The following is a 25,734-nucleotide window of genomic DNA, read 5'->3' on the forward strand; positions in this document are numbered from 1 at the left end:
ATGATATACATGAACCCATGGAAGACTACGTGGAAGGCATGCTACTCCAACTCCTTGACTCCCCTAAACTTTCCCCGCAGTTCGCGATCGAGAGGGCCCACCGCTCACTTATGGCAAAACCCAAACCTGGAGCACCCCCACGCCCGATCATAGCCAGGGTCTTAAACTTTCGCGACCGCGATGCACTCCTCAGGGCGGCGAGGGCCAAGGGGGACATTCGTCTAGGCGCAGCCAGGATCCACCTATATCCAGACTTCTCTGTGGCAGTTCAACGTGAGCGAAAAACCTTCCTGGCAGTGAAGAAGAGGCTGCGCGACCTCCAGGTTAAATATGCAATGTTATACCCCGCTAAACTGCGTATCGAACACACAAACCGGGTTTACTTTTTCACGCTGCCCGAGGAGGCATCCAGGTTCATTGATGAACGCTTTCCCGGCTGAAATGTTCCTGTGACAGTCACTGACACTGGCCCGCAACGGATCGCCCTAATTGTTGAATTGACACCGTTTAATCCTGCCTTAATTCTTGGCTGAATTTTTGTCATTCCGCTATTACCTGATAAGTCTCCCGTGTACTGCCTCGTTCACATTTTTGACAAAAATGTTGTTATCACTGTTGTTGTTTCTCACTGTGATTGTTGCCTCCAGTTTCACTGGCCTATCACAATATGGCCGGGTTGCTGGGCAATCTCCTGCTCGGCCCACCCCCCTCCCTGATAGGCTCTGGATGCCCGTCAAATGCTTTTCTCCCCCTTGTTCACCTCTCCTTAGGTTTTTCTCTCAGTTCTCGTAGTTGAGCTAATACGATTCTCGGTCCAGTGGATCAGTTATACATACTTTTTCATTCCAGTTCTCTTGTTTCACCACCTGCTGTCCATTCCCCCCACCGTCACCCATGGACCCTCCCCTGGGTGGGAACGGGGAATATTAGTGGGCACTATGTTTATCCTAAAATTGCCTTATGGTTCGGAGCATCGCCGCCAGGCCGGTACACAGGCCCCCCAGGCGTTGATGCCATCGTGCTTGTTCTGGTTGTTTGGGTGTGGGTTGTTCACCCCTTCGTTTGGGGGAGGGATGTGGGAGGGGGAGGGGGGATCGGGGTTAAATGTTAAAAGCAGCTTGGTATTCGCAGAAAGGGCAGAGCCCGAAGCATCATGGCCCCGTCGGCGTTTTAAATTGATCCGCATTGAGCACCGTCCATGGGGAGCACATTTCCACCCACCCGTATTTCTCTATGACTATCCCTGGAGGGTCGAGTGAGGAAACCCTGACATTTATGAGCTGGAACGTACGGGGATTGGGTAATTATAAGAAAATGAGGTTACTACAACTTCAAGCCGAGCGACATGGGACTAAAATCCTCTTCCTTCAGGAGACACATGCATGCACAGAATACTGCGAAAAATTTGCTAAAACATGGGGTCCCCAAAGGTACTTTACCACCTATTCTACCCAGAGCCGCGGGGTTATGACCCTTATTCACAGAAGTCTCAGATACAACCCCATCGCTACGATTATCGACCCCCTAGGCAGATACGTTCTACTCCATGGTATCCTACAGAATAAGGAAGTAGTCCTGTTGAATATATACGGCCCCAATATTGATGATCCCGGATTCTATTCTGATCTTATAACTCTCTTAGATGGCTTCCCTCTGATACCGATTCTCTGGGGAGGCGATTTCAACACAATATTCGACGTGGATCTGGACAGATCTGGTTCCAGACCCCGTCAACTCTCCAGAGCGGCTTACACTACACTCTCCTCTCTTCCCCGCTTGTCCTTATTTGACGCATGGAGGCTTCTCTACCCTGATTCCCGCTCTTATTCCTTCTACTCTACGGTTCACGACTCCTTCTCTCGGATTGACAGATGGCTGGTGTCTGATGGGCTAATAAGGAGTGTATCTGGCATGACAATCCTCCCCAGGACCCTATCCGATCACTCCCCTGTAACCGTTACACTATGCTGGGGCCCGGATCGGGATCGATCCAGATACTGGAAAATGAAGCCGCATTCTCTACTCGATTCGGTATTTAGCTCTGAGATGGAGTCGGCGATCGAGGAGTTTTTTGAGATCAATACCAACTCTGTGTCCTCGCAGGCCACCCTCTGGGAATCCTTTAAGGTCTACATCAGAGGCATTGCCCTCTCCAAGGAAAATGGTATCCTCAAATCTATTCGCAGGGAGATCGCGGAGAGCGAGGCCACGTTATCTTCACTGGAAGCTCAGTATTCCCTAGATCCAACCCCTGTAACCCTCGCGTTAATCGGCAATGAATTGGACACCTTCCGCGCCCTCGCGGACCGCGAGCTGAAGTTTCTTGATAATCCCGGGCGGGCGAGGAGGTATGGTGAGGGCGAGCGCCCTGGCCGTCTCCTAGCTAGACTCCTCCGCCATGAGTTTGGCTCCCCACCCATTCCCGGAATCCAGAGACCCGATGGATCCATGGCCACCTCCCCTGGAGATATCAATGCGGAATTCCTTTCCTTCTACCAATCCCTATATGCACACTCTGACAGTGCCACCGATGCAGAGATCGATGCTTACCTGAATGGACTCCCACTCTCGGTCCTCTCTCCCGACACCATCGGATCCCTCGAGAATCCATTCACCCCTGAGGAGTTCTCGGATGCTATAGACTCTCTATCCTCGGGTAAGGCCCCAGGTTCAGATGGTATCCCTGTCGAGTTTTATAAACATTTCAAATCACTCCTGCTCCCCCGCCTGGTGGCTCTTTGGGAGGAATCGTTGGAGGCGGGCAAGTTCCCCCCTTCACTCCGCGAAGCCACCATAACAGTCCTATTAAAACCTAATAAATCCCCCACTCAATGCGGCTCTTACCGCCCGCTCTCACTGATCAATTGTGACGTTAAAATTTTCGCAAAATTACTCGCTCTACGACTGGTCCCTTACATGCCACATATCATCCACCCTGACCAAGCGGGGTTCATCCCAGGCCGCTCCACCTCCCTAAATCTGAGACGTCTTTTCAACATTATAAGCAGAGTGAACCCTAGCGTACACGCGGTGGCCGCAACCCTAGACATGCAAAAAGCTTTTGACTCCGTCTCGTGGAACTACCTTTGGCGGGTACTCGATAAATGCAAATTTGGTCCCACCTTTGTATCCTGGATCAGGCTACTTTACTCCAACCCCGTCGCCAGAGTTCGCACTGAGGACCGCTGCTCCCCCCTATTCCAAATAGCTAGGGGCACCAGACAAGGCTGTCCCTTTTCGCCCTTAATCTTCGCTGTGGCAATGGAGCCGTTTGCGGACATGCTTCGCCAGAACCATGCGCATAGGGGTCTACGTACTGCCGGTTGCTCAGATATAGTCTCTCTATATGCCGATGATGCTCTTCCCTATATCCGCTCCCCCGAAACTAATCTAGCCCCAATACTTGCAGACGTCGCTCTCTTCGGACGGATCTCTGGTCTTACAGTGAACTGCTCTAATCAACCCTTTTTCCGCTCACACCCAGCACGCTCCCCCCTCCCGATGCCATGGGATTCGCATGGGCCCAATCTAGATTCACTTACCTGGGCGTAGTAGTGTCACGTCATACTGAACGGGTCTTGGAAGATAATTTTCAGTCATACCTCACAAACCTTATGATAAAAATACAGGGCTGGAACAAACTTCCGATCTCACTTGCAGGCAGGATAGGGGTACTGAAGATGGTGGTACTTCCCCAACTCCTGTACAGATTTGCTAATATTCCGCTGTGGCCGGGAGTTGAATTCTTTCAGACATCGACACGCTCTCTTAATTCCTTCCTCTGGCATTCCGGTGCGGTCCGCCTTAAGCTTAAGACCCTCTCTGCCCCAATGGAAGCTGGTGGCTTTGGGGCACCAGACTTCCTCAAGTACTGGCTGGCGGCTCAACTCCAACATACTGCACACTGGTTCAACATATCGGACCCCCCACCCCACGTTAGACTGGAAAGGCTGTCAGTCAGCGATCGCGACATCCGATCTCTGGTGATCATGCCAATCCCGGCGGTATCAGACTCACTGGACCCAGCGGCATGCACATCCTTGGCCTTGTCCAAATCTTGGCAAATATTGGGCATCACCCACCCTTTTCACGGTAACTTTCCAATTTGGAATTTCCTCCCTGGGGTCCCACGAGTCCCTCCCTCCGTGGTTCGCACATGGGCCGAGGCGGGTTATGAACTGCTGCGCGATATATTTGAACAAGGTAATTTTATAGAATGGCCTGACCTCCCGGCCCCCCTTAGACAGAAACCTTCCGTCTGGCTTCAGTATTCATCCCTACGTAGAGTACTCAAGCACAAGTACACAGACTTCCCAACACTGCCACCTGATGAACCTGCAATCACCGAACTTTCCTCACCTGACCCAATGAGGGGCAAAATCTCCAGACTATACACCTTACTTCAAACCAGGACACCCCCTACATTCCCCAAACTAAGGCGCTCCTGGGAGACAGATCTCGGCCTCGAGATAACCGATGAACGTTGGTCTCACATGTGTGCACGGATCCACGGGGTGTCCTTCAACTCCCGGTTCAAATTGATCCAATTTAAGGTGATCCACAGGTACCACTACACCCCGACCAGGCTACATCGCATCTCTAGCGACTCCTCCCCCAGGTGCCCTAGATGCAGCTATGAGGATGCTGATTACATCCACATGATCTGGTCATGTCCTCGACTCACCCAATTCTGGACCTCAGTGTGCTCCACTACATCGACCATCCTCGAATCCCCCTTCCTTCCATCTCCAATGAAATGCCTATTTCATGATTTCCCTGAACTCCACCGCGACTCCAGGAAACTGGCTGGTCTCTGTATGCTACTAGCGGTGCGTACAATTCTACTTTGCTGGTTACGGCCTATCCCCCCCACCCACGCGCAGTGGCTCAGAGCAGTTACGTGGGCCTCCGACACTGAAGAATCCTGGGCGGTTCAACAACCCGCCTGCTCCAGGCCTAGAGATATATGGCAGAAGTTCCGCTCGTTCATGTCCTCCACTGACACCGACTCAGATTCCGTATCCCCAGCTCCCTCTCCTAACCCAGCCTCAGGGGGCCCCTGAGCTATCTTTCATTTACCTTCGTTTCAACCTTCTATGGGCCCCCCAGGTGCATATGTCGATACCCTTTCCTTTATGTATTCCATTGATATGTATTGCATGTAATGTGCCGATTGCCCTGTTTTGCTTCGGAAGGCTCTATTGTTATTCACCTGTATCTGTGTTACCAAGCTGAATGAATAAACAAAAGTTTAAAAAAAAAACACAAATATTCTACTGATGTGTGCCAAAACCTATTTCCTTCCCTTAGACTCTAAATCAAACTAAGTAATGAGGTGATTTTCTTGGCCCAGAAGAATTGGTCCTTTCTTCTGGATAAAAAAGATCAAAGATGAAAACAAGGAAAGGTTCTTCAAAAAGGTCAAAACCAAAACTCTCAGAGGTTTTCTTGACTTGGCCCTCCACCAATGCACATAGAAACATAATGTCTTGTATCTCTACAGTGCTAAGGGGGCGGGGGGTCACTCCCTCTCCCCCTAAACCTTCTCAGGTTTCTCAACACCTTTCACAGTGCCAGGAAGAATGACATCCTTCTCCTGACTTTTACTGTGCAGTTCACAATGTTGGGAGGAAGGACTCCCTTCCCCTGGTCTTTCTTGGGCTTCTCACAATGCCAAGGAAATGAATCCCTGCCCTTGGATTCTCACACAATGTTCACAAACAGCAGGATGGGACAACTCCCTTTCCCTGGCCCTTTTAAAACTCTTCACAATGCCAAGAGAATGACTCCCGTCCCCTGACCTTTCTGTGTGTCAAGCCCGACCTACTAACTTGTGTTGGGCAGACCTCGTTTACTTCCCGGCAGGTACTGCCATGAGGAAGATGTGCCATGGAGGAAGTCTCTTTCCCTTTTTCGTGCTTCCCCAATGCCTGGTCCACTCTCCTGCCAGATATGGGTCTTTTCCCTCTTCTTCCTCTTTCTTCTCTTTGGGTGCCAGACCCTCCTAGTAGTGTCCCAAAAGATTCTTGTTTTCTCTCTCGGGTCCCAGACCCCCTTAATATTTCTTCACAAACTCTTAAATAGTTTCTCTTACGGGTGCGGGTTCCAACCTCGACTTTCCTGCTTAGTTTTGCTGCTAGACTTGGTTCACTCTCTTGCCAAGCAGTGCGGCTCAAAAGTATAACCAAGTTCCTTTCCCTCTGTTAGGGTCCCAGATTCTATATTCTCAGCTTCTTTCTCTCCCCCTGGGCTTTCCACCACCTTCTCAGGCCCCAGCATCTTCCCGGCAACCTGCGTACCTTTTCTTGTGGTCCACAATGGTCCCGAGCCTTCCTTGGTGCCTGTGGTCAGCTGCAGGGCTTCCCTGACCTTCGTGGTCCTTCTTTGGTCTGCGGCAGCTATGCACCAATATTCTCCTCCGGGTAGTGCAGCCTTCATTCCCACGCTTCCAGGTTCTCAGGAACACCAGAGACTCCCGTTCCTGGCTTACCGAACAGACCTGCTCTGGGCCGTCTTACTCACACCACAACGTCCCGGACTGTCTTGTTACTCTTTCCAGGGCTGTACTGGCTCACGCAGTTCCTCCAGGGAGGGCTCGACTCTGTTATGAGTCCCTCCTCAATTTGTATACTTGCACAAAGTCCATTTAGACTGGAATGCTTGCAGTGGTTCCGCGGGCGCTTTTCATGGCTCTGCACATCTTCTTCGTCCTAGCACAAGTATGATCACTCCTTATTGGGTTTGCTGGACTCTTCCTCGTCTCAGTTTTCCAGCATACTTCAGACAATTAGTGCCCACTCTTCCTTGTTTCAATGGTTCTTTCAAGTATTGTACTGTCTACTGTACACAAGTACATGGAAATATGGGGGATTAATATACTGTGCCCAGGGAATGAGGATGAGGGAAGTTGCGATGTATTTTGGACATACCACGTTCTCTACGTAGAGTCGTCCCTAGTTCCACAGGGGGGATCCCTCCCCATGATATCCTGCCACTGAGTACCACCCCCAGGGGGACTATCAGGTAACGGCCTCACCTCCCAGGCCTCATGGGAAGGGCCTCCCCTAGGGGAGAAGGGACTGCATCTGAGGATTTGTCACACTGTGCACCACAGCCTCAATGTCTCTTCACCCCGTTCTTTATAATTAACTTTCAGACTTCTGTTTCCGTTTTGCATCATCCCTTGACTCATTCGCCTTCCCTTGCCTCACTCAAATCCAGGGTTTTAAGTGGGTTAGAGCCCCAGCGCTCTCCCAAAACTTCAACCTCAGCTTCCCCCACCCCCGATGGAAAGGGATGACACTTTTCTTTAACTTTTCCCGCTGCCAGGTTCCCTCGGCTGCCACCACCCCAATGGCTAGGAGAGACCCTTTTTTTTTACGTTTCCCACCGCCGGGCTCCCTCGGCTCCCAGGAAAGACACTTTTTTTGCGTTTTCCACTGCCGGGGCACCCTCCACCCTGACTTCAAGGAAAACCACATTTCTTTGCTACTGGGGTACCTCAGCTCGCACCACCCCGAGCCCGGCTCCCACCACCCTGGCTGCAAGGAAGCCTACTGCTGGGGGATTCGAACCTAAGTCCTGCAGGTAACAATCCAGTGTCACATGACACTGTGCTATTTCGTAGGTGCTGGTTTGCTTTTGTTTCATTCAGCGGCACATAAAGCCCATTCCCGATCTGCGTATGGCACCGCAGTGTTTGCACGTAATGGGAGGGATGTGTGTGGCTATAGTCATGTGCATGTCCCTTAAGAGGGGCGAGTGGTGGGTGATTGGAAGGGAAGCCTGCATAATGCTGCATGCTATGCGGACAATGACACACTAATGGTGGCCATTTAAATGCATATGATTTCACTGTTTTCTTCAGTCTTGCTAGAACTGTTGTCAGTTTTGTGGGGTGGCGTGGAGGAAAGGAAGAATCCAGGTAGGGGGTTTGAACTGGGGGAATGACGGGGAGGGGGTGCAGAAAAGGGGGCGGACAGAGGGAACATCCTTCCACTACTTTTATTTTTACACTTCGACCATTGTGACTATCCTGCGACAAGACAGCAGCAACCCAAAAAAGAGAGAGATTTGGGCACTAACGCCAATGTTTTTCTGTCATTTTACAACATAAAACGATAGATTTGGGCACTAACTTATTGGTCAGTTAATTGTTAATGTATCCAGATTGGGGATGGTGAGCATTAACATTGTTTAAAATGTTTCAGTTCCATTGCACCCACACGCACAGCACACTTCAGGCCACGGCCAACATTTAGGCCACACCTCCTCATCACAGCCCCCCTCGATTTCTCACCCCACTTAAAGCACTGCCGACATCCCCTTCACTTGACCACATTGCTCAGTCACCGATTCCTTGTGACTCAGCCCCTTTCATTGCTCTGGCTCACATGTAGATGGTCGACCACCTGTATTTGCTAGTCAGCCTCTGCCAGTCACATACAAGAAATATGGTTGGAGGCCTTGATGGTAAATGCGTGCATGGGGTTTGCACTTGGACAATGCAGAGCAAAAGGCGCAGAGGGGACTTAGCTTTTAATGTGCTTGGAAACAAATGGAACTGCCAGCAGAGTGTGTCTGGTATCTGGTGATGGAAAAGCAGTAAGAGCGACCTATCATATGTATGTGCGTTTTCAAGGAAGAGAGAGAGAGAGAGAGAGAGAGAGAGAGAGAGACACATACAGACAGAGAGAGGGAGAGAAAGGTAGGTGAGTGAGAGTGTTAAAAGAGAGTGAGTGGAAGGTGACTGGAGAAATGAACGGGTGAATGAGTGGAAGGAGAGGTGGAGTAGTAGTAGAGTGGAGAGGGGTGCAATAGTAGTGGAGTGGGGAGGAAAGAGTAGGAGTGGAATGGAGAGGGGAGAGTAGCAGGGGTGTGATTGGTAATATTGGAAGGTGGAGGTAGATTGTTAAAAAAGATACACATCAGAGGGACAGTGGAGGGGGAACCAAGAGAGAGAAGGTGGGTGGAGTTGGAAGGAGGGGAGTAGCAGGAGTGTGAGAAGTAGCGAGAGGAACATCATGGTGTGAAAGGAAGTGAACGGATTGGGGCTTCAGTGTCTGAAAGGCACAACCCTACAACCGCTTAGAATCAACCTCAGGAAGTCCCAGGTGGAGATTAGACATGCAAGGCGATTGCCTTTAGGCCCTCACTGTCAGCGAGGCAGAAATGAGACCGTAGGAGTCAATACGCTCTGTATACCAACCTGGGGTCTCAAGACACCTGGGTTAGGGAGAGAACTGCAACTTCCATGCGAGGGAACAAGGGACAGCCCTTAACGCCCTGCCAAAATGTCCAATAAAAACCCTTGAACATTTTCTATATGCATATATAGGATATCTACAAGCAATGGCACCATTATACAGCTCTGCTGTTCTCTCACACTTCCCATATACAGATATCCCAGAGTTGCCTCTCTATCTGCTTGTACATTTGAACAGCAAAGCTGAACATGTCTGGTTAACTGCGCCCAAGTGGATGCAGGGGGTGCTACAGAGTCACCTGTTTCCAGCCGGATCTACAGCTACTGCGTTAGCCTCTGTGCATTGAGGGCTGGTGTGCAGCATCCACCAGAGAGTCTGCCCTGCGCGTTCCCCACTACACCTTGTATATTCTAAACTGAGCTCAGGTGGGCTGCCGCATAGACTAGCAGGGAGTCCTGAAGGGAGGGAGAGCTGATGGACAGCAGGTCTGAAGGATCAGAGGTCTTCTGGCCTAGGTTGTATCACATTAACTACCTCTTTTCTCTCTCCTCCCAGTGTCTGGATCTTGTTTCTGGTCGGCATCAGCATTGCATGGATCCCAGTAGTCCAGGCTGCACAGGGCGGGCAACTCTTTGATTACATCCAGTCCATCGCCAGCTTCCTGGCACCACCCATCGCTGCTGTCTTCTTCCTTGCCATGTTTGTCAAGCGAGTCAATGAGCCAGTGAGCATACTCCTTTCTCCAGAATGTACTAATGGGCTAGGGGCCACGAGGGAAAGGGTGGGACTCAACAGAGAGTAGCAAAGCAGAGGGAACAGCAGGTAGAGAAGTCAGGGGTTGGTACCCTAAAGGTCCTTCAGTGGGAGGAGCCAGGAGCCGTACCAAGCTAATAAGAAGGAAGGAGTCTAAGAGAAGGAATAGCCAGTTTCTTCAAGGGGCACACATGGTTGAGCTAGGATTCCAATGAGGTCTTAAGGACAAACACAGAATGTCCTAAATGGGCATCAAAGATGTGGGGCCAAAAAAGGAGTCAAAAAAACATCTAAAGGGGATGTTGCAGGAGTCGAACTGGTCTCTAAAGAGGTGGAACCAAGGGTGGAGGCCCAAGTTGGCTTTGGAGTGGTAGTGGTCATAGGCACAAAGTATTAAAGCCTTTAGGGAGTATAATCTGGTCATAGGCACAAAGTATTAAAGCCTTTAGGGAGTATAATCTGGGCCGGCAAGAGTGAGGTCTTATTAAGGAAAGTGTGTTCTGCGTTGCAACTTGAGATGTTTTGGGAATTTAGCTTTAGATACTGAATTTCCCTAGGCATTACATTATTTGTGATTTGATCACTGGAGTTTGTGCCCTGGGTTATTGGCTCTCTGACCTCAATTGATGATCAAAGAGTTGAGTGCATTGGGTTTGGGACTTGGTCAGTGCTTCTTGATAATTGCATCTTTGTCCCCAGTCGCTGGATCTGCGATTTCAGTCCCTAGATCTGCAACCATAGTCGTTAAGTCTCTGGCCTTGGTCATTGGCCTTGACTCATCCAACCAACTCCGATCATGTTATTTCTCATTCTTACAGGGTGCGTTCTGGGGCCTCATAGGCGGTCTCGTCATTGGACTGGCCCGAATGATTCCTGAGTTTGCCTACGGAACTGGGAGCTGCGTCTTCCCCAGCAGCTGCCCAAAGATCATCTGTGGGATTCACTACCTCTACTTCGCCATCATCCTTTTCGCCTGTAGTTGTGTGATGATCCTCGCCATATCCTACTGCACGCCGTCCATCGAGGAGAAGCATGTGAGCATATTGCACTGTACCCGCTCTCTCCTTTGCAATAATCTTAAAATGTTCTCTATCCCTTCCTAACGATCCTACAGTCCTTTCCAACCCTCGTCCAAAACTCAAAATCCTATACTCTTTAGTGATCCCCATGACCTCCCACTTGCCATAACGATAAGGAAATCCTAATCGCACTTTACAGAACTGTAAATCTGTACCCCTCAGCGCCCCAACAGCCTCAAATCTCTCAACCCCCTCTCCCAATAATTCTACACCCTTCACAGTCTTGGATCTTACAACCCGTGTCAGCCAACAATACTGTGACCTCATGATAACATAGCACATTCAACCTCTTGCATACAAAAAAAGATTTCCATGTCTCCCAACAGCCCCTCACAGGCTCCCTGACCAAACCCCCAGTATTTCCCCTATTAGTCTCTTCAACAGTACTCCTTCCTTAAAGCCACAGCACCTCATTCTAGAGTAAATCCTGAACTCATCAGCCTTTCTTCACTGCACCCCACACATGTGTGTCATGTCGCCCCCACTTTACCATCCCTGTTCTCCGTCAAATCAATGCAGCCCATCACCAGGTCATGAAAACCTTCCCCCTCTGACCCTCCAACTGCCACCTTTGCACTCTTCAGTGCCTCATCCTCCGTCATGCTCCCAGTACCAATGGCATCATATCCTTAACCACATGTTGGTCCATTCTAGACCTATCGGTGATGCCGCTACATATGCCTAGTAACCTCGGTTTGTCCCTGTACAGCTCCATCGCTTGGTCTTCAGCCTCAGGCACAGCACAGAGGAGAGGGTGGACCTTGATGCAGAGAAAGAGGAGGAAAAGAGGGAGACCCCACGAGACACAATGGAGAACGGCACACCCGGCAATGCGATGGAAATACAAGGTGAGAAACCACATGCAAGACTTCCAACTGGTAGAGAAATGGGTATGAAGAGCAGAGGCAATAAGGCTGGTAGAGGAACTGGGCAAAGCTGGCAAAGAAGAGACCTGTATAGAAGAAGTCATTGCTGAGTGCATATTGAGTGGGAATTCCTGTAATGGGGGCCTCAAGGGTCACCTTTGCGGTATCCATAACATTGTAAAAAAAAAAAAAGGTTTGTTGGTGCAACTGGATTTCTAGGTTCTGTCCAGGTGGAACTAGAGCGCACCCTGAACATCAACCGATATGATGCATGTGGGGGCAGGTAAAATGTAGCACAATAGATTTCCTCAGGGAGATGGAATGTCGGCTAATTGAGCGTGACTGGAGGGAGCGTAGAGTGTGCAGAATGCATATCGCGGCTGTTGTGAAGTTCTATGGTGTACACTTGCCAGAGGAATGCTCATTGAGTTGCCTTTGGGTCAGCAGCGATATTCTCAGAGTGACACCACATGTGGCCATGCTGTATACATGAGGTTATCCATCTCATGGTGGAGGACTTCGAGGCTAGCTTTCTCGCACGTGCAGAAACATAAGTGAAGTTCTATTCATACAGGTTTTCCGGGTAAAAGAGGAGAGCCTGACAGAAGACCACCACATCGCGCTCAACTGAGTCCGCTTTAGAAGCGTGTGAACATAGAGACTTTTTACAAAGTAGAGCTTCTCATTGAGTTGAAATGGTCAACAACTTTGGGCCAAAGTTGGGTGAGTATGTAAAGTACTTGCAGCTCATCAAGGGAAGAATACAGAGTAAGATCAGAGAATCTGCGATTCAACATGGAGGGATAAGACATGCTAAAAACAAAAGATAGTCGCTCCCTAGACATAAGTGTGATATATCACCCATCTAATAGAAAGAGAGATCCACTGATGCCTGGTCTCAGTGTTATAGTCAAATGCGCAAAAAACGATCAAGCAAAATCACTCCAAAAGTCTGATCTGGAACTATCCAAAGAGTCAACTATTTCACAACACTCAACACAATGTTCTGACTAGTATTTCAATAAAGTGTTTTTAACAGATGTCCATCATACATTTTTTTAACTCTTTTTCTCCTTGGATACCGCGGGGACTAACCACAATAAATGTAACCTGAGGATCTCTCCCAACCAGGGAGCCACTGTTCTGGAGTATTTCTTTGCAATCTGGATTAATATAGTCTCGCTGTCAGTCCATCGCAGCAGTTACTTACTGTTTATTTATTCTATTATCCCCTGCACTTGCGCAATCTGAATGTCACCCGGCCTTAGCAGGATCGCTGTCTCGGCCTTCCCTCTGTTCCTCCTCCCTTGCCTCGTCGCGCCTTGAAACACTTGTGTATAGGCGCGTTATAAATGCCATATCATAACAAGGGGAATGTGATGGTCGAGAAACGGCTGAATGTATCCATGACAAGGTGTTCATTGTGATAACAGGTGGCTAATTCTAGCATGGACGCACTTGACATCATTCTCAAGGAAACAATGAAAATCGATGTGCTTAACTCTAAAGCGCCTCATCTAGGCCTGAGCAACAAGGCCAGAAGTGAAAGTGCTGGCCCAGAGCTTGGGATAAAGGGACTAAAAGGAACTGGCTGCCTGGAAGGATATTTAGGATATGGCCGGTGTCGTCTGGATGGACCTCTGTAAATTGGCTCGGACCATGTCTGTTCTGTACTGCTGGAGGAACACATTCATTAAGGTGTAAACCGTGGCCCAATTATGGCCCGGCTAGATAGAGCTACGTACTTGTCCCCTAAGGGAAACTTAGAAATAAAGACACAGACACCGGGGTTGTACATGAGATACTTTATTTTATATAGTGTGTGTTTGTGTGTTCAGGACTGGTCCATCTAGCCCACCATGGCACTGGATCGAATGCTGAAAAAAAGGACAGCACTCCCTTGCCCAAGAATGGGCTGGGCAGGAGAGAAAAGGATTCTATAGGTTTGAAAAAGAAGAGAAAAAGGTTAGAAAACGGTTAGAGAGTGGAGTAAAGAAGAAACAGGAGAGGGAGAAAGAAAAAAGAAGCAACTTCCAGAGCGTAGAACGGTGGGGGGCAGGAAGAGGTGGGCCCTGTTGCATGTCACCCCTCCTGGGGCACACGGTACGGGCCAAGGATCGATGTATGGTCACATGGTGGCAACCATGTGAGCAAGTGAATAAATAGAACGAGCTGTTTCGGTTAGTTAGTCGATCCTACACTGACTCCAGTGTTGTTCTTTCCAGGCACCATGATGGTGCCACACCGCGTGCAGGAGGCCCAAGGACGGGGCCCTGCACGAGGACGGTGCCCCTGCTGGGCAACACTGTCCTCTGAGAATGTAATGGCCATGTGACCATGGCTACGGATGCACCCACGGCCTGAGTGCCCCCAGAGCCGGGGCTGTAGTGCGCTGGGTGCCCCCAGCCCATGTGTTGTGCTCCAGTGATCCGGAGCTCCCCGGGTGACCCCTGGGACTTGTAAACTGCGTAATCGCAGCCCATAATGGTATCAGTCGGGTGATCCCAACATCTGTGTGGCCCGCTCCGGTGACCCGGGAGCCGGCCACAACAGGCCCAGGGCCTAAAGTCAGTTCATGGCTGGGCCAGGTGTGCCTGCCGACCCGGCCAACTTACAGTGGGCCCAGACTGCATGTCTGGAGCAACCCAGGGGGCTGTGGCCGCTGTCAGCATATCATAGGCACAGACCAGACATGCCCATTGTTACAAAAGCTCCAGGGCATGTGCACTGTGATACCTGGGGTGAAGCAGGAAGAGCTGCCCAGTGCGGGCAGTGTGCGGGGGTGGTACGAATCGGGCAACCCGTCCGTGAACCATTGGGTCAGTTGGGGCGAGCCCAGTGAAGAAAGTCCTCCCGGGGCCGCGTATGCCAAGCGGCCTGGGAGGTGAAGATAGAGGGCAAAGGAAGTCTGCCCCACCCTCGGTGGCTGGGAAGTAAGAAGAATCCTGTCCTGCTCTGGAAGTGAAGCCCTAGGCTGCCGAAGCAGCCCAGGAGAAGAGAAGTCCAGGGCACTCCGTCATAGCAGGCCGGGTGAAGACTGCACATCCCACCCCCTGGCGTCCCTCCTATGCAAAGCAGATGGGGCAGCACAGCGAGGAGTAACATAGCACCGTGGGCGCAGCAGTGTTCAGCGGCAGAGTACCCATAGCAGCGTGGATGCTGCCTGGAGTCAAAATGGCTCCGTGAGCATGGCAGCGTTCGTGGACGGTCCCCCAGGGCATAGGTCACCCAGAAGAGGGAGAATTGCCCATGGTTGCGGCTGTGACATCATGCAGCGACCCGGGCCAAGGGGTTCACTAAAGCAAACAGCAGATGTGCCACAGAGTGGCAGTGAGCGTGGGGGGGTGTCCCCCAGACTGTGGGCCACCCCAAAGTAACAAACAGGCCGTGGACGCAGCTGTGACCACGGGCACATCCCCACCTGAGACATTTGAAGTGCATGGGCTACGCACAGTTAGTTCGGGTGGCCCAACGTGGTGGACGGGGCTACCCAGAAGAAAGAAACTGGGGGAGGGGGCCCAAATGATATCAGGGCCAGACCCCTCCAATCCTCCACGTAATCAGGAGGAATTCCCCATCTGGACAGACCAAAGAAGGTACTGAGATGGGTGGCAGACTGCAGCAGTCACCCCTTAGTTATGTAATGTAGTATATGTTTGTAGGTCATTGTTTATTTGTATATTTGTGTGTAGATATAAGTGTATATACACTGTTTAATGGGGGTTATAGTGTGTTGTGTATAGGTTTGCATATAGTGTTTTGAGTTCTAAGAATGTTTTGGCTGATAAATAGGGGAATATTAAGGAGGATTTGTTTATAGATTTAGTATAAAGTTTAGATGAGAGAAGGACCCTGGTGTGAGGCAGATGAGGTAAGTGGCAGCCTGCCTGAGGTTGCCTAGTGGGTGGGACCACCTATGTAGGCCATCTTCAGGCCTCATGCATCAGTGGGTGTTACAAGGTGTTAGGACAAGGGTCTGTTCCATTGGTCACACCCTATAGGTCCCCCTGTGATCCCTTCAAGGATGGGTGAGTTCCCTATTCAGTAGGAATTCACACCAGGGCAGTTTAAGGAGGGGAGTTAGGTGTTAGAAATATATAAATGTTTAAATGATAAGGTTTACGTTTTTTTTTCTCTATTGGGATCCCATAAAAATCCACCTTACTGTCTGTTCCCCATTCAAGTCAGATAACAAGTCAGGACATAGCCCATCTCCTGTTAACAGCCAATTTATCAGGTGTGGCATTCCTCCCTATCCAGCTGGCATGGGGTTTAGGGGTGGCTGTTCTGAAGGGGGCCTTCTGGGCCTGGGGAAGCGCTCACCCTCGCCCGTGGCTGGGACCGGAAATCAGGGACTACACAGGGATCAAAGAAAGCCTAGTCATTTTGTCACCTCTGCTCCTCCTACTCCTCTTCACTCCTCCTTTTGCCTCTACTCCTCTCCTTGCTCCACTCTCTGCCTCCATCTCTTCTTCTCTCTCCTGCACTGCCATGCTCTCATTTAGTTTCATTGCTGTACTCAATTCCCACACGATTTTCCAATCCGTGTCCGCTTTTATTTCACCGGCATTGTCCAATTGCTTCTAGGGGCTTTGCTTGTGATGAACATGGAAATGCGCTAGTGGGTTGGGGCGCAGAGGCCTTGGGACCACAAACTTATGAGACAATAGTAATGGGCTTGCGGTTCGACTAGACAAGGCTATTTCACTCCCGCACGCCATATTAGTTTCAGACTGTGGAAGTCAGTGCTACCTAAAAGAATGAGCTTCTGTCTTGTCTTTCGAAATAGGTATAATTTTGTATTTCTTGTATCTTCTGGCCTCCCTCGAAGCTCTCGGGCTTGGGAACATTCCTGCAAGTGGCACTCAGAGGCTTGCGTCACTCTGAATAAATCAACTACCATCCTGTGCAGGCTAGGTTTTGCAGAGGTCCATGTCCATGGTATAGGCTCTGAGGACCATTCTGTAGAAGTGTCTGCATTGTGATACATCCTTGTTCTACTCAGGGTTTCTAGATACAGTATTTTGGGGGAACCGGTACAAAGCTAGGGATGGACTGCCTAGGCTGGGAGATCCTCTGTATACCTCCTCAAAGGCCTGCATCACGGAGTGGGTGATGGCCCTCTGCCCCTGGGTCATCCCGGCACTATTCCTTTCCGCCCTCAGCCTGGCATTTCATACCATACCTCCCTTCCTTCAAGGAGGACCTTCCTTGACTTGGTTTTTCTATATATGTAGCTTTTTTGAGGCTTCTTCTATAAAGTCTGGGGGCAATACTCAGGCAATGTTGGCATCTTTGGGCTGTCCGTTCGCCTGCGGAGAAGATCTGTTGCTTCTTCTGGGTGTGTCACACATCTTTTGGGAAAAGCCAAAATATCAGTCTCCAGTGTGAGCTGTGGTGGTAGATCCATTGGAAGTGTCATGTTGTCTACCAGTAGCTCGACTTGGATGGTCACTGTGAACACAGTGGTGATGAAGTTCCCTGCCTAACCCTGGGGACTGACACTGTTTTACTTCGTAGGAAGGTCCACTTTTAAAGTTAAACAAATCGCTTTGAGTGTGGGAGGCACATTGTTGCCTGCCCACAGCCTTACAAACATAGAAGTGGCATTACGTGAAACTGTGATGGCCCCACCACCTACCCCCCACACCTCCTGCCCAACCCCAGAGAAGGATAGTACATGTGGAACGCGCTGGTCTTGGAAACATAGAGCAACAGAGGCTTGAATCCCAGATCCGTGCTTAGAAACCGAACTCAGGTATGGTATTAGGCGCCGCGTTATAAAAAGAAACTATTAAATAAATAAATTGTTCGCCAGTAGAAAGAACACACACTGCTGTGGCAAAGATAACATTTCATTGTGCTAATGGATTTCCTCTGCTATAAAAAGCTCTTTACTCTCTATGAGGGCCTTTTCATTCTTCAATTTACACAGTAGTAAAACAGGCAGGACACACAGAGCCATGTCAGACCACCTCAGGAATGGGCAACGTGGGATTTAAAATGGCAGAAATGCCATTTATAAGTTTGGCCCAGCCCTTTGACACCAAACCAGCTTCAGGTGCACGCCTTAGCCCTACCCTATCCGAATGCGTCAGCAGGTATGGAACACTGGTGCAGACGTTCTCCATAGAACCCACCCTACGGAGAGGTGGGGTTCTGCACACTCTAAAAAGCAGCCAGCTCAGTCTGACAGGCTCAAGAAGGAGCTGGGGGAAGGTGGTTGTAGGAGGTTGGCATGTGTGAGGTCTATTGAGAGGAGAGCTGGGAGGAGATTGTTGGAGGGAGATGTTTATTCTGAGGAGGTTGGAGGTAGGGAGATATCCTCTGGAGAGAGTTAAAGGGAAGCATCAGGGGTAGTCGGGAGGAGAGCTCCTCAGGGACAAGGACCCTAGAAAAGTGAGGTGGTTAGGTTCGAGGGTGCGCCTCAAACCCCGTCACAGATTCCCCAGAAAATGGACTGCTGCTGGGATGGATCCACCTATCCCTCCAACTTTTACAAGAGACTTTGCAAATTTGCCAAGCCTGAGACATCTCGGCCTCGGGGGGACCTTGTTGCAGAACCCATAGCAACAGGTGCGGGAACCCTGAAAACCCAAACCCTAGAAGACAAAGACAAGGGTGATTGATTGGATAGTGGAGAGGGCCAGGACAGGCACGAGCCAAGATTGTTACTTTTCTCCCAATTCTTTGGTGAATAGACCATTCGCCCGAATTGTTGTGTAAATAAAAATAACTTCCTTGAGAACTGCACCCTCGTGTGAGCCTCTTTGTGTTTTACACTCGCGCTGCCCATGACAAGTGTCACACCTGTTATGGGAACTAATGACCAGACAAGGAAACTTTAGTTTCAGGTGCATTATTAGAGAACCTGGACAGTGTGGGGGCAGAATAATATGCAGGGTAGGAATACATTGCAACTGTAGTGTCAGAATCAGTCCGATGGGTTTGACTAACTAAATATGGCTTCTTCTCTCCAGCCTCAGGTAGTTCCCCAGATGCTTTTGGTGATGTGCAAAACATTCAGATCGTCATATGCCTCTGGTCCTCAGTCCTTTCCATTCTCCCGTGGGTAACTCCACAAGCCAGGCGGCAAACAGACACTTGTGGTTTCTGTTGTTTTAAGTGTCCCTGCACTTATTTCTTGGCAGCTTTCTAGAGTCTGTCTCAGATTATGCTGTACTGATCAGGGTGTTGTGTTGTACCCCCGGGATGAGTGAACAAACCTGGCACCACCACCGCTGGTGTCGTGGGTCGTCTTGAAGAGTGTTGGGAATCACTCTCATGCAAACGTTGGACCCTGGGACTGGTGGGCTTCACTTTCTCCCTGCTCGGGACTGGCTGAGCTGGTCCATCTAGCTGACAGCCCAGCTCATTTCCCCAGTGGATGATATAGTAGATGTTCAGAACTCTGGGAACCCTTTCTCTCCCCTTCCACTCCTTTCACCTCCACTTCCCTGCTCTTCTTATTCCATTCCTCCTCTTCTCCATCAGGCGTTTTCTTTCCTCTCTGTTTCTCTACGTCCTCCATGACACCCCACCTCCCTCCCCCACTACTTCCTTTTGTCTTTGCTGCCTCATCCTCTGCTTTCAATTCTCCTGTTTCTCCTCTCACCTTTGCTCTTCTCTACAGCGCCACTTCTCTTTCTCTCTCCTTCTTTGACCGCCACTCCTCCCATTTTCCTCCTCTCACATCCTTCCCTCCTCTGGTCTTCTTTTAACTTCTGCTTCTCCTCGTCTCTTCTCCTTTCATTTCTACTCATAGCCTTACCTCCTCCACTTACGTGGTCACCTATCCTTCTCCTAATCCCCTCTTCACTCTTCCTTTCTCTTCTACCACTTTCTACTCCCTTTCAGCCTCTCCTTCCATCTTCTTACTGCACTGCCATATTTCAAACTCCTTCGCTGCACTCTTAATTCCCACCCCGTTTCCAGATTCGTGCCCTCTTTTATTGTTCATCTCTATGGGAATGGGTGATGTGCAGTTGCTTGGGAGGCTTCAGGTGTGATACGCATGTAAACACACCGCAGCTGATACCAAAGGGCTTGTGGACTGCCACGCGACTGCTCCGGCCCAGGCTATTTCAGACTTGTGCGCCATCTTGGTTTCAGAAATCGTACTGCAATAGTCGATGCTACCTGTCTCAGAAATGGGTATGCTTTTGGATTTCTCGCACCCGATTGCTCCCTCGGAATTCACTGCATCGCCGGTACAGTGGCTCATAATATGACGCAGGTGGTAGGGGTTTGCACAGCATACCACCAGCCACATACCTCCTTTTCCTCCAAAATAATTAATTTGAATCTGTAGTCCATATAGTTCACAGTTACTCCACTTGGTAGGCAATCCATGGCTGCGGACTGACCTTACTTGTATCTTTACAGCAGCACCAGAAGTGTTGCTTTCCTTTGTAGTTGTATCTCTGCTACTTTATTTTCACTGGGACCCAGATTCTTGGGTTCATCTGGCATTCTTGTACCCCTTCAGTGTCAGATTCAAAGAGTGTTTCTCTTTCTCCCTCTTTATCATACTCTGAACCACTACTTTCATTTATCCCCTTCTCTGCTTCTCCGACTTCGAAAGACTCAGTGAAGGAACCTTCTTGCCGTTTTCCCTGCCTTCAAACTTTGCAACTCCCTCCATGTTCCACACTCAACTATCTTCTGTAAACACATAGGGCCTCATTACAACCCTGGCGTTAAGGGGTTAACGGCGCCGTAAAAGGCTGCGGCGCCGTTAAACCCTTAACGCCAGATTCACACTTTAACGCCTGCTTTTTGCAGGCGTTAAAGTCCAAGGCGCTAAGCGACCTTGGTGCTAATTATGGCACTGTAATTTACGGTGCCGTAATTAGCGCCTTCCCCATCCCCATTGAGCCCTATGGGGCAAAAATGGGAATGGGGAAGGGGCAATGGTGAATGGGGATTTACCGCCCTGCCAACCTTGGAATGGGGCGGTAAATCCGCCATCCACCATGGTGGAATCCGGCATGGACATGATGTTTCCGGATGTATTTTATGGAGGCGGGCTGGCGTAAAGTGCCAGCCGAACAATACCTTGTACCATGCTTCTTGCAACTGGGATGCTTTAGCCAATTTGGGGATCATCCTCCACAGCCTCTCCCATTCCTCCCTTCCTATTTCCCTCTCCAGAATCTGCTCCCGCCTCTGCATGTATGGCCACTGTTGCCTAGGGGTTGCGTCGTCTAAAGCCCTGTACAGGTTAGATATCAGCCCTTTGGAACCATCGTTGGATAGGAGGAATTTTTCAAATTGCATTGTATTCCTGGTGGCTGCCTCTTTAATTCCGGGATTTAGTACCCAATGCCCTATTTACGCATACCTAAACCTCTCCCCTTCCTTTACTGCAAATTCCCTTTTACATTCCTCAAATGAGAGTATTCTTTCGCCCCCGAAACAAATCTCGCAGCTTCCTGCACCCTCCTTCTTGCCATTGTTTAAATGCCCCCTTCTCTAGCCCGGGAGTAAAGTCTCCATTATTGAATAAAGGTGTAAAGGGGGACGGGAAAGTCGTGATTCCCCTGGTTTCCACTAATTTATCCCAGTTGTCCCCAACTCATTTGGTGATGGAGCTCTCGTATATGTGTTTTGGCCTATGCTGCCTCAGTAGCCACAGGACTTCTGCCAGTTTGTGGTGTGCTACTGCCCTGTCCATTTTCACCCATTGCTTGTTTTGTGTATTCTCCCCCTCCTGAAGCCATTCTCTAATCACCCATAACTGTGTAGCTTCAAAGTACTGCTGGAAGTTTGGCAACGCCAGCCCTCCCTCCCTTCTGGGTGCCATCAGTAGGTGTCTGCTGACCCTCGCTCTCTTTCCCTCCCAGAGGAACTCGCTGGTCAAAGCCTTTATCTCTCTGAAGAAACTTGCTGGTACTGCCAGGGGGATCGCCTGGAATAAATACAGCATTCGCGGAGGCGTAACTATTTTGACTGCAGCTAGTCTTCCAACCCAAAAGATCCGAAGGGTCCTCCACTTTTGAAAGTCCTACTTGATGCCTTTCAACATTGGGGTATAGTTAGCTGTGTACCAGCCCGCTAGGGTCGCAGTGATTTTCACTCCCAGGTACCTGATTCCCCCGGGCTACACACAAATGGGATGGCTGCCTACAGTACGGTGTGATCCCCTTTCCCCAGGCTTAGATTCAGGAGCTCAGATTTGCCCGTATTGACCTTCAGGCCTGAAACCGCCCCAAACTCGTCTAGAAGGGCCCTGCTTGCCTTGATGGGACTCCATTGGCGCCGTCAGCGTGAGCAGCATATTGTCTGTGAACGCTGCCACCTTTTGCTGTCCCCTCCCCCAAATGAGATGCCTCTTATCCCGTCTAACTCTCTTATTGCCTGTAGGAGAGGCTCCAGATAGATTGCGTAGAGCATTGGGGACAACGGGCACCGTTGTTTCGTGCCTCTGCTCAGTCTGAAGGGTCTGGACATGGCCCCCTTCCCCTCCACTCTCATCAACGGCGTCTGATAATTAGCTTGGACCATTTTCAGAAATTCTCCACTGAGGCCCATTTTTTGTATTACCCGAAACAAAAAGGACCACTCCACGCAGTCAAATGCTTTTTCTGCGTCAATTGCTAAGAGGACCACAGGAGTGTCCGTCTTTTGTACCTTTTCCACCAGGTGAGCTACCCTGCTGATGTTGTCTGCTATCTGCCTACCTCTGATAAATCCCGTCTGGTCCGGGTGAATCAGGTCCGGGAGATGGTCATGCAGCCTGTTTGCCAAGATCTTCGTATAGATCTTGGCATCCACATTTATCAATGCTATTGGTCTGTAAGATGTCCTCTCCTCAGAGTCTTTGTTAGGTTTAAGGATGAGGGTAAGCCTGGCCTCTTCCATAGATGGGGTTATTTTTTTTTTCCTTTACTTTGTGTTTTATCAAAATGTATTGAGTTTACAAAGACAGAATCTATTGATTCAGCTGCTTGTTTGTGGATTATTGATCACGAGCTGTTTGTCTGTCGTGCTTTCTTTCTTTCTTGCTTTGTTTCTTTAATTCTTTTTTCATTTGTTTCTGCTTCCGTATTTCTACTTCTAGTCTTCTTGGTTTCTGTCTGTCTTTCTTCGTTCTGGATTCATGTCTTAGGATGGTGAGTTTCTGCTTTTCAGACATTCTAGCAGAGCGGCTTCTAGAATTTTTGTGGCTGCTATCGTCCAACGGGGTTTTTTTCCGCTTAGCAGACGGCACCACCAGGTGTCCTCCTCTCTCAGGGTGCCGCATTCCAGCATTCCAGCAACAGGGTTAGGTATGCTTTCCTGAGTCGGGCTGTTTCGGGGCATGTCATCAGGAGATGTCTCACTGTTTCGATTTCGGCTCTGTTCTTGCATAGGCAGCACTGATTCGTTGTTCATAGCCCTCTTAAGGCTCTTATTTCGTTTGTATGGAGAAGATTTAACCTAGCCCTTAAGAAGGTGTTTCTTCTTCGTTTGTCCGGGAATCACGTGAAAACTTGGTCGATTTTGTTTAGTTTTTTGATTTGCATGGGTAGATGAGCTAGGAGTTTGTTAGCAGCTGCCTTTTCAAGTGTATCTATCCAATCAAGTTTGTTTAGTTTCTTCTTCACATGTCTTGGATTCCGAGTTAGATCGTCCTCGCATCCAATTTGTGCCAGGCAAGCTTTCTGTTTGAGAGCCCAAGTTGAGAGGATTTTGCATTATCCAGCAGTTGTTTCTTCTTTTAGTATTTTGTATTGTGGGGCAGAGTCTGGCATGATGATTTTTCTGAATAGGGCCATTTCGTTCCAGTCGACAGTGGCCTTCAATGACAGCAAGCCCAGTTCCCTCCTGATTGCAGGTAAGGATGTTGACTTCGGTAGGTGTAGTAGTTCTCGCCAGAAATGAGCTTCCAGTTGTGGCCAAATGCTTGAAGGAATATTTGGCATGCCTTCTCCTCCATATGTTATCGATGGAACGAATTTTCCTTTGTAATATTTTATTACTGGCATCAGGGAGAAGCGGCCAAATTTTCTGTCCAGGGCCTTGGCCTGTGAGGATAGTTTCCGAGTTTTTTCCCAGAGGTTTGATTGCATACTTATCTCTTTTGCGGTTGAGTCGATCATGACCCCTAGGTATTTAAATTCCGTTAACTGGTCTACTTTTATGCAGTCTATCGTCCAGTGGTTTGGTTTTCGGTTTGGTTTGGTCGATTTTTCAAGAGCCAGGATTTTGGTTTTTTCCTTGTTGATAACCAGATTATTTTCAGTTATGTATGTGTTCAAACTATCCAGCTGCTGTTGAAGGCCGATCGGTGTCTGGTCTATTAGAATAATGTCATCGGCGTATAGGAGCCTCGGGATTTCCGTGCCTCCTAGTTTTGGTGGAAAAGTTCTGGATGAATCGCCGGAATCTTTTAGATCTCCAAGAAAAGCTGTGAAGAGGGCTGGTGCCAAGGGACCAGAGGATCATTGCATGGCAAATGTTTTGCCCACTGTTGGAAGCTTGCGAGCAGAAAAGAGCCGTAGATTTTCCCTATTGTGTCCAAAAGGGCAATCGGGCGGTAGTTTGATGGGTCAGATCTTTCGCCCTTCTTAAATATTGCTACCACCGTTGCTGAAGAACAGGAGCTGGGAAGGGATTTTGAACGGCCGATTTCTTTGAAAACAATACTGATGAAGGAAGCCCATAGAGCTTGATGTGTTTTCAGATAGGAGTTTGTTATCCCGTCTGGGCCAGGCGCCCTAGAGGTTTTTAGGTTCTGTATCGCTCTTTCAATGTCGTCTTTGTTTGAATAGTCTTCCCATGGCATAGCACTCTGAGAATGAGTGTAGACCGAGTTTGTCAATGGTTTCTTGAAGAGAGTAGTAAAATGTTTTATCCAGCGTTCTTCGCTTACTGCGTTAGTTGTTGTTATGTTTGAGGATGTTCCTACCCCCTTTACGAGGCTTCAGAATTCGCGGGAGTTTTTTCCATTGACCTTTTTTAACATCAGCTCGACGTCTTGCTGGTATAGAGTGGTTTGATGGAATTTTAGCCAGCCAGTGTATTTCTTGGCCTCTTCTTGGTATTGTCTCTTGATCAGTTGTGACTTTGTTTTTTGAGCTTGCCGTTTGAGTTTTCTGCGGGCACTTCGTTTCGTGACCAAGAGTTTGTTATACCGATGTGGTCCTTGCGACGCTGTGAAGAATTTCTTTGAGTGATCTCTTTGGTATGGGATCAGGAGTGGTTGGTAGTCTATTGTGTGTAGACTTGTGTTGTTTTCTTCACCGCTAAGTTTCTCTCTGTATAGTTCGGAAAGTTCCAGGATTCGGTCGTTTGTCATCCTTAGCCGGTTTCCTTGGTTATTTACCTCCACCATGGTTTCCATTGTTGTTTTTGGGGAGTTTTCAGACAGCCAAGTCATTTCCACAATGTTGTGATCGCTTGCTTTAGCTCGTGTGACTTCAAAAGATGTTAAGAGGGTAAGCAGGGCTTCAGAGGTAAAGATGTAGTCTTTTGTGGCGTTTTGGTGGGCTCTTTCCCATGTTGGTATTTGTTGTGGCTTTGTTGACTTTTGGGCTGCGTTGTAAATATGCCTCGAGTCCATCAGTTTCACCCATTTTTTACCTCTTGAGTCCCCCCGACGTGCCTCTTTAAGGTTAGTAGACGGTTCTTTTGCGAGAGGGCAGGACGCATTTAAGTCTCCGCAGATGACGATCATCGTAATCTCCGTATTGGCTTGGATGTTATCGATCTCCGCTTCAATGGTCCTCAGAAATTTCTCATCTGTAGTTGCTTTCGGGTTCCAATACACCGTTATTAGCACCATTGATGACTTCAGTGCCTTTTTACTCGTTGGATCTTCCCTTGTCTTGATCAATCTTGGATTGA

At 49.2% G+C, this 25,734-nt stretch overlaps 1 protein-coding gene across 3 annotated transcripts in view; it reads left to right on the forward strand.

Annotated features, from left to right (window-relative positions):
- The window catches only part of SLC5A2 (solute carrier family 5 member 2), a 168,252-nt gene that overhangs the window by 115,468 nt on the left and 27,050 nt on the right, over positions 1-25,734 (forward strand). For all 3 annotated transcript variants that reach the window (XM_069651605.1, XM_069651603.1, XM_069651604.1), the window contains exons 12-14: positions 9,762-9,930; positions 10,778-10,993; positions 11,748-11,886. In XM_069651605.1, coding sequence (XP_069507706.1) covers positions 9,762-9,930; positions 10,778-10,993; positions 11,748-11,886 — 524 coding nt within the window. The remainder of the gene's footprint in view (positions 1-9,761; positions 9,931-10,777; positions 10,994-11,747; positions 11,887-25,734) is intronic.

This window comes from Ambystoma mexicanum, chromosome 3p (genome assembly GCF_040938575.1).
Source record: "Ambystoma mexicanum isolate Mex_15411 chromosome 3p, UKY_AmexF1_1, whole genome shotgun sequence".
NCBI lineage: Eukaryota > Metazoa > Chordata > Amphibia > Caudata > Ambystomatidae > Ambystoma > Ambystoma mexicanum.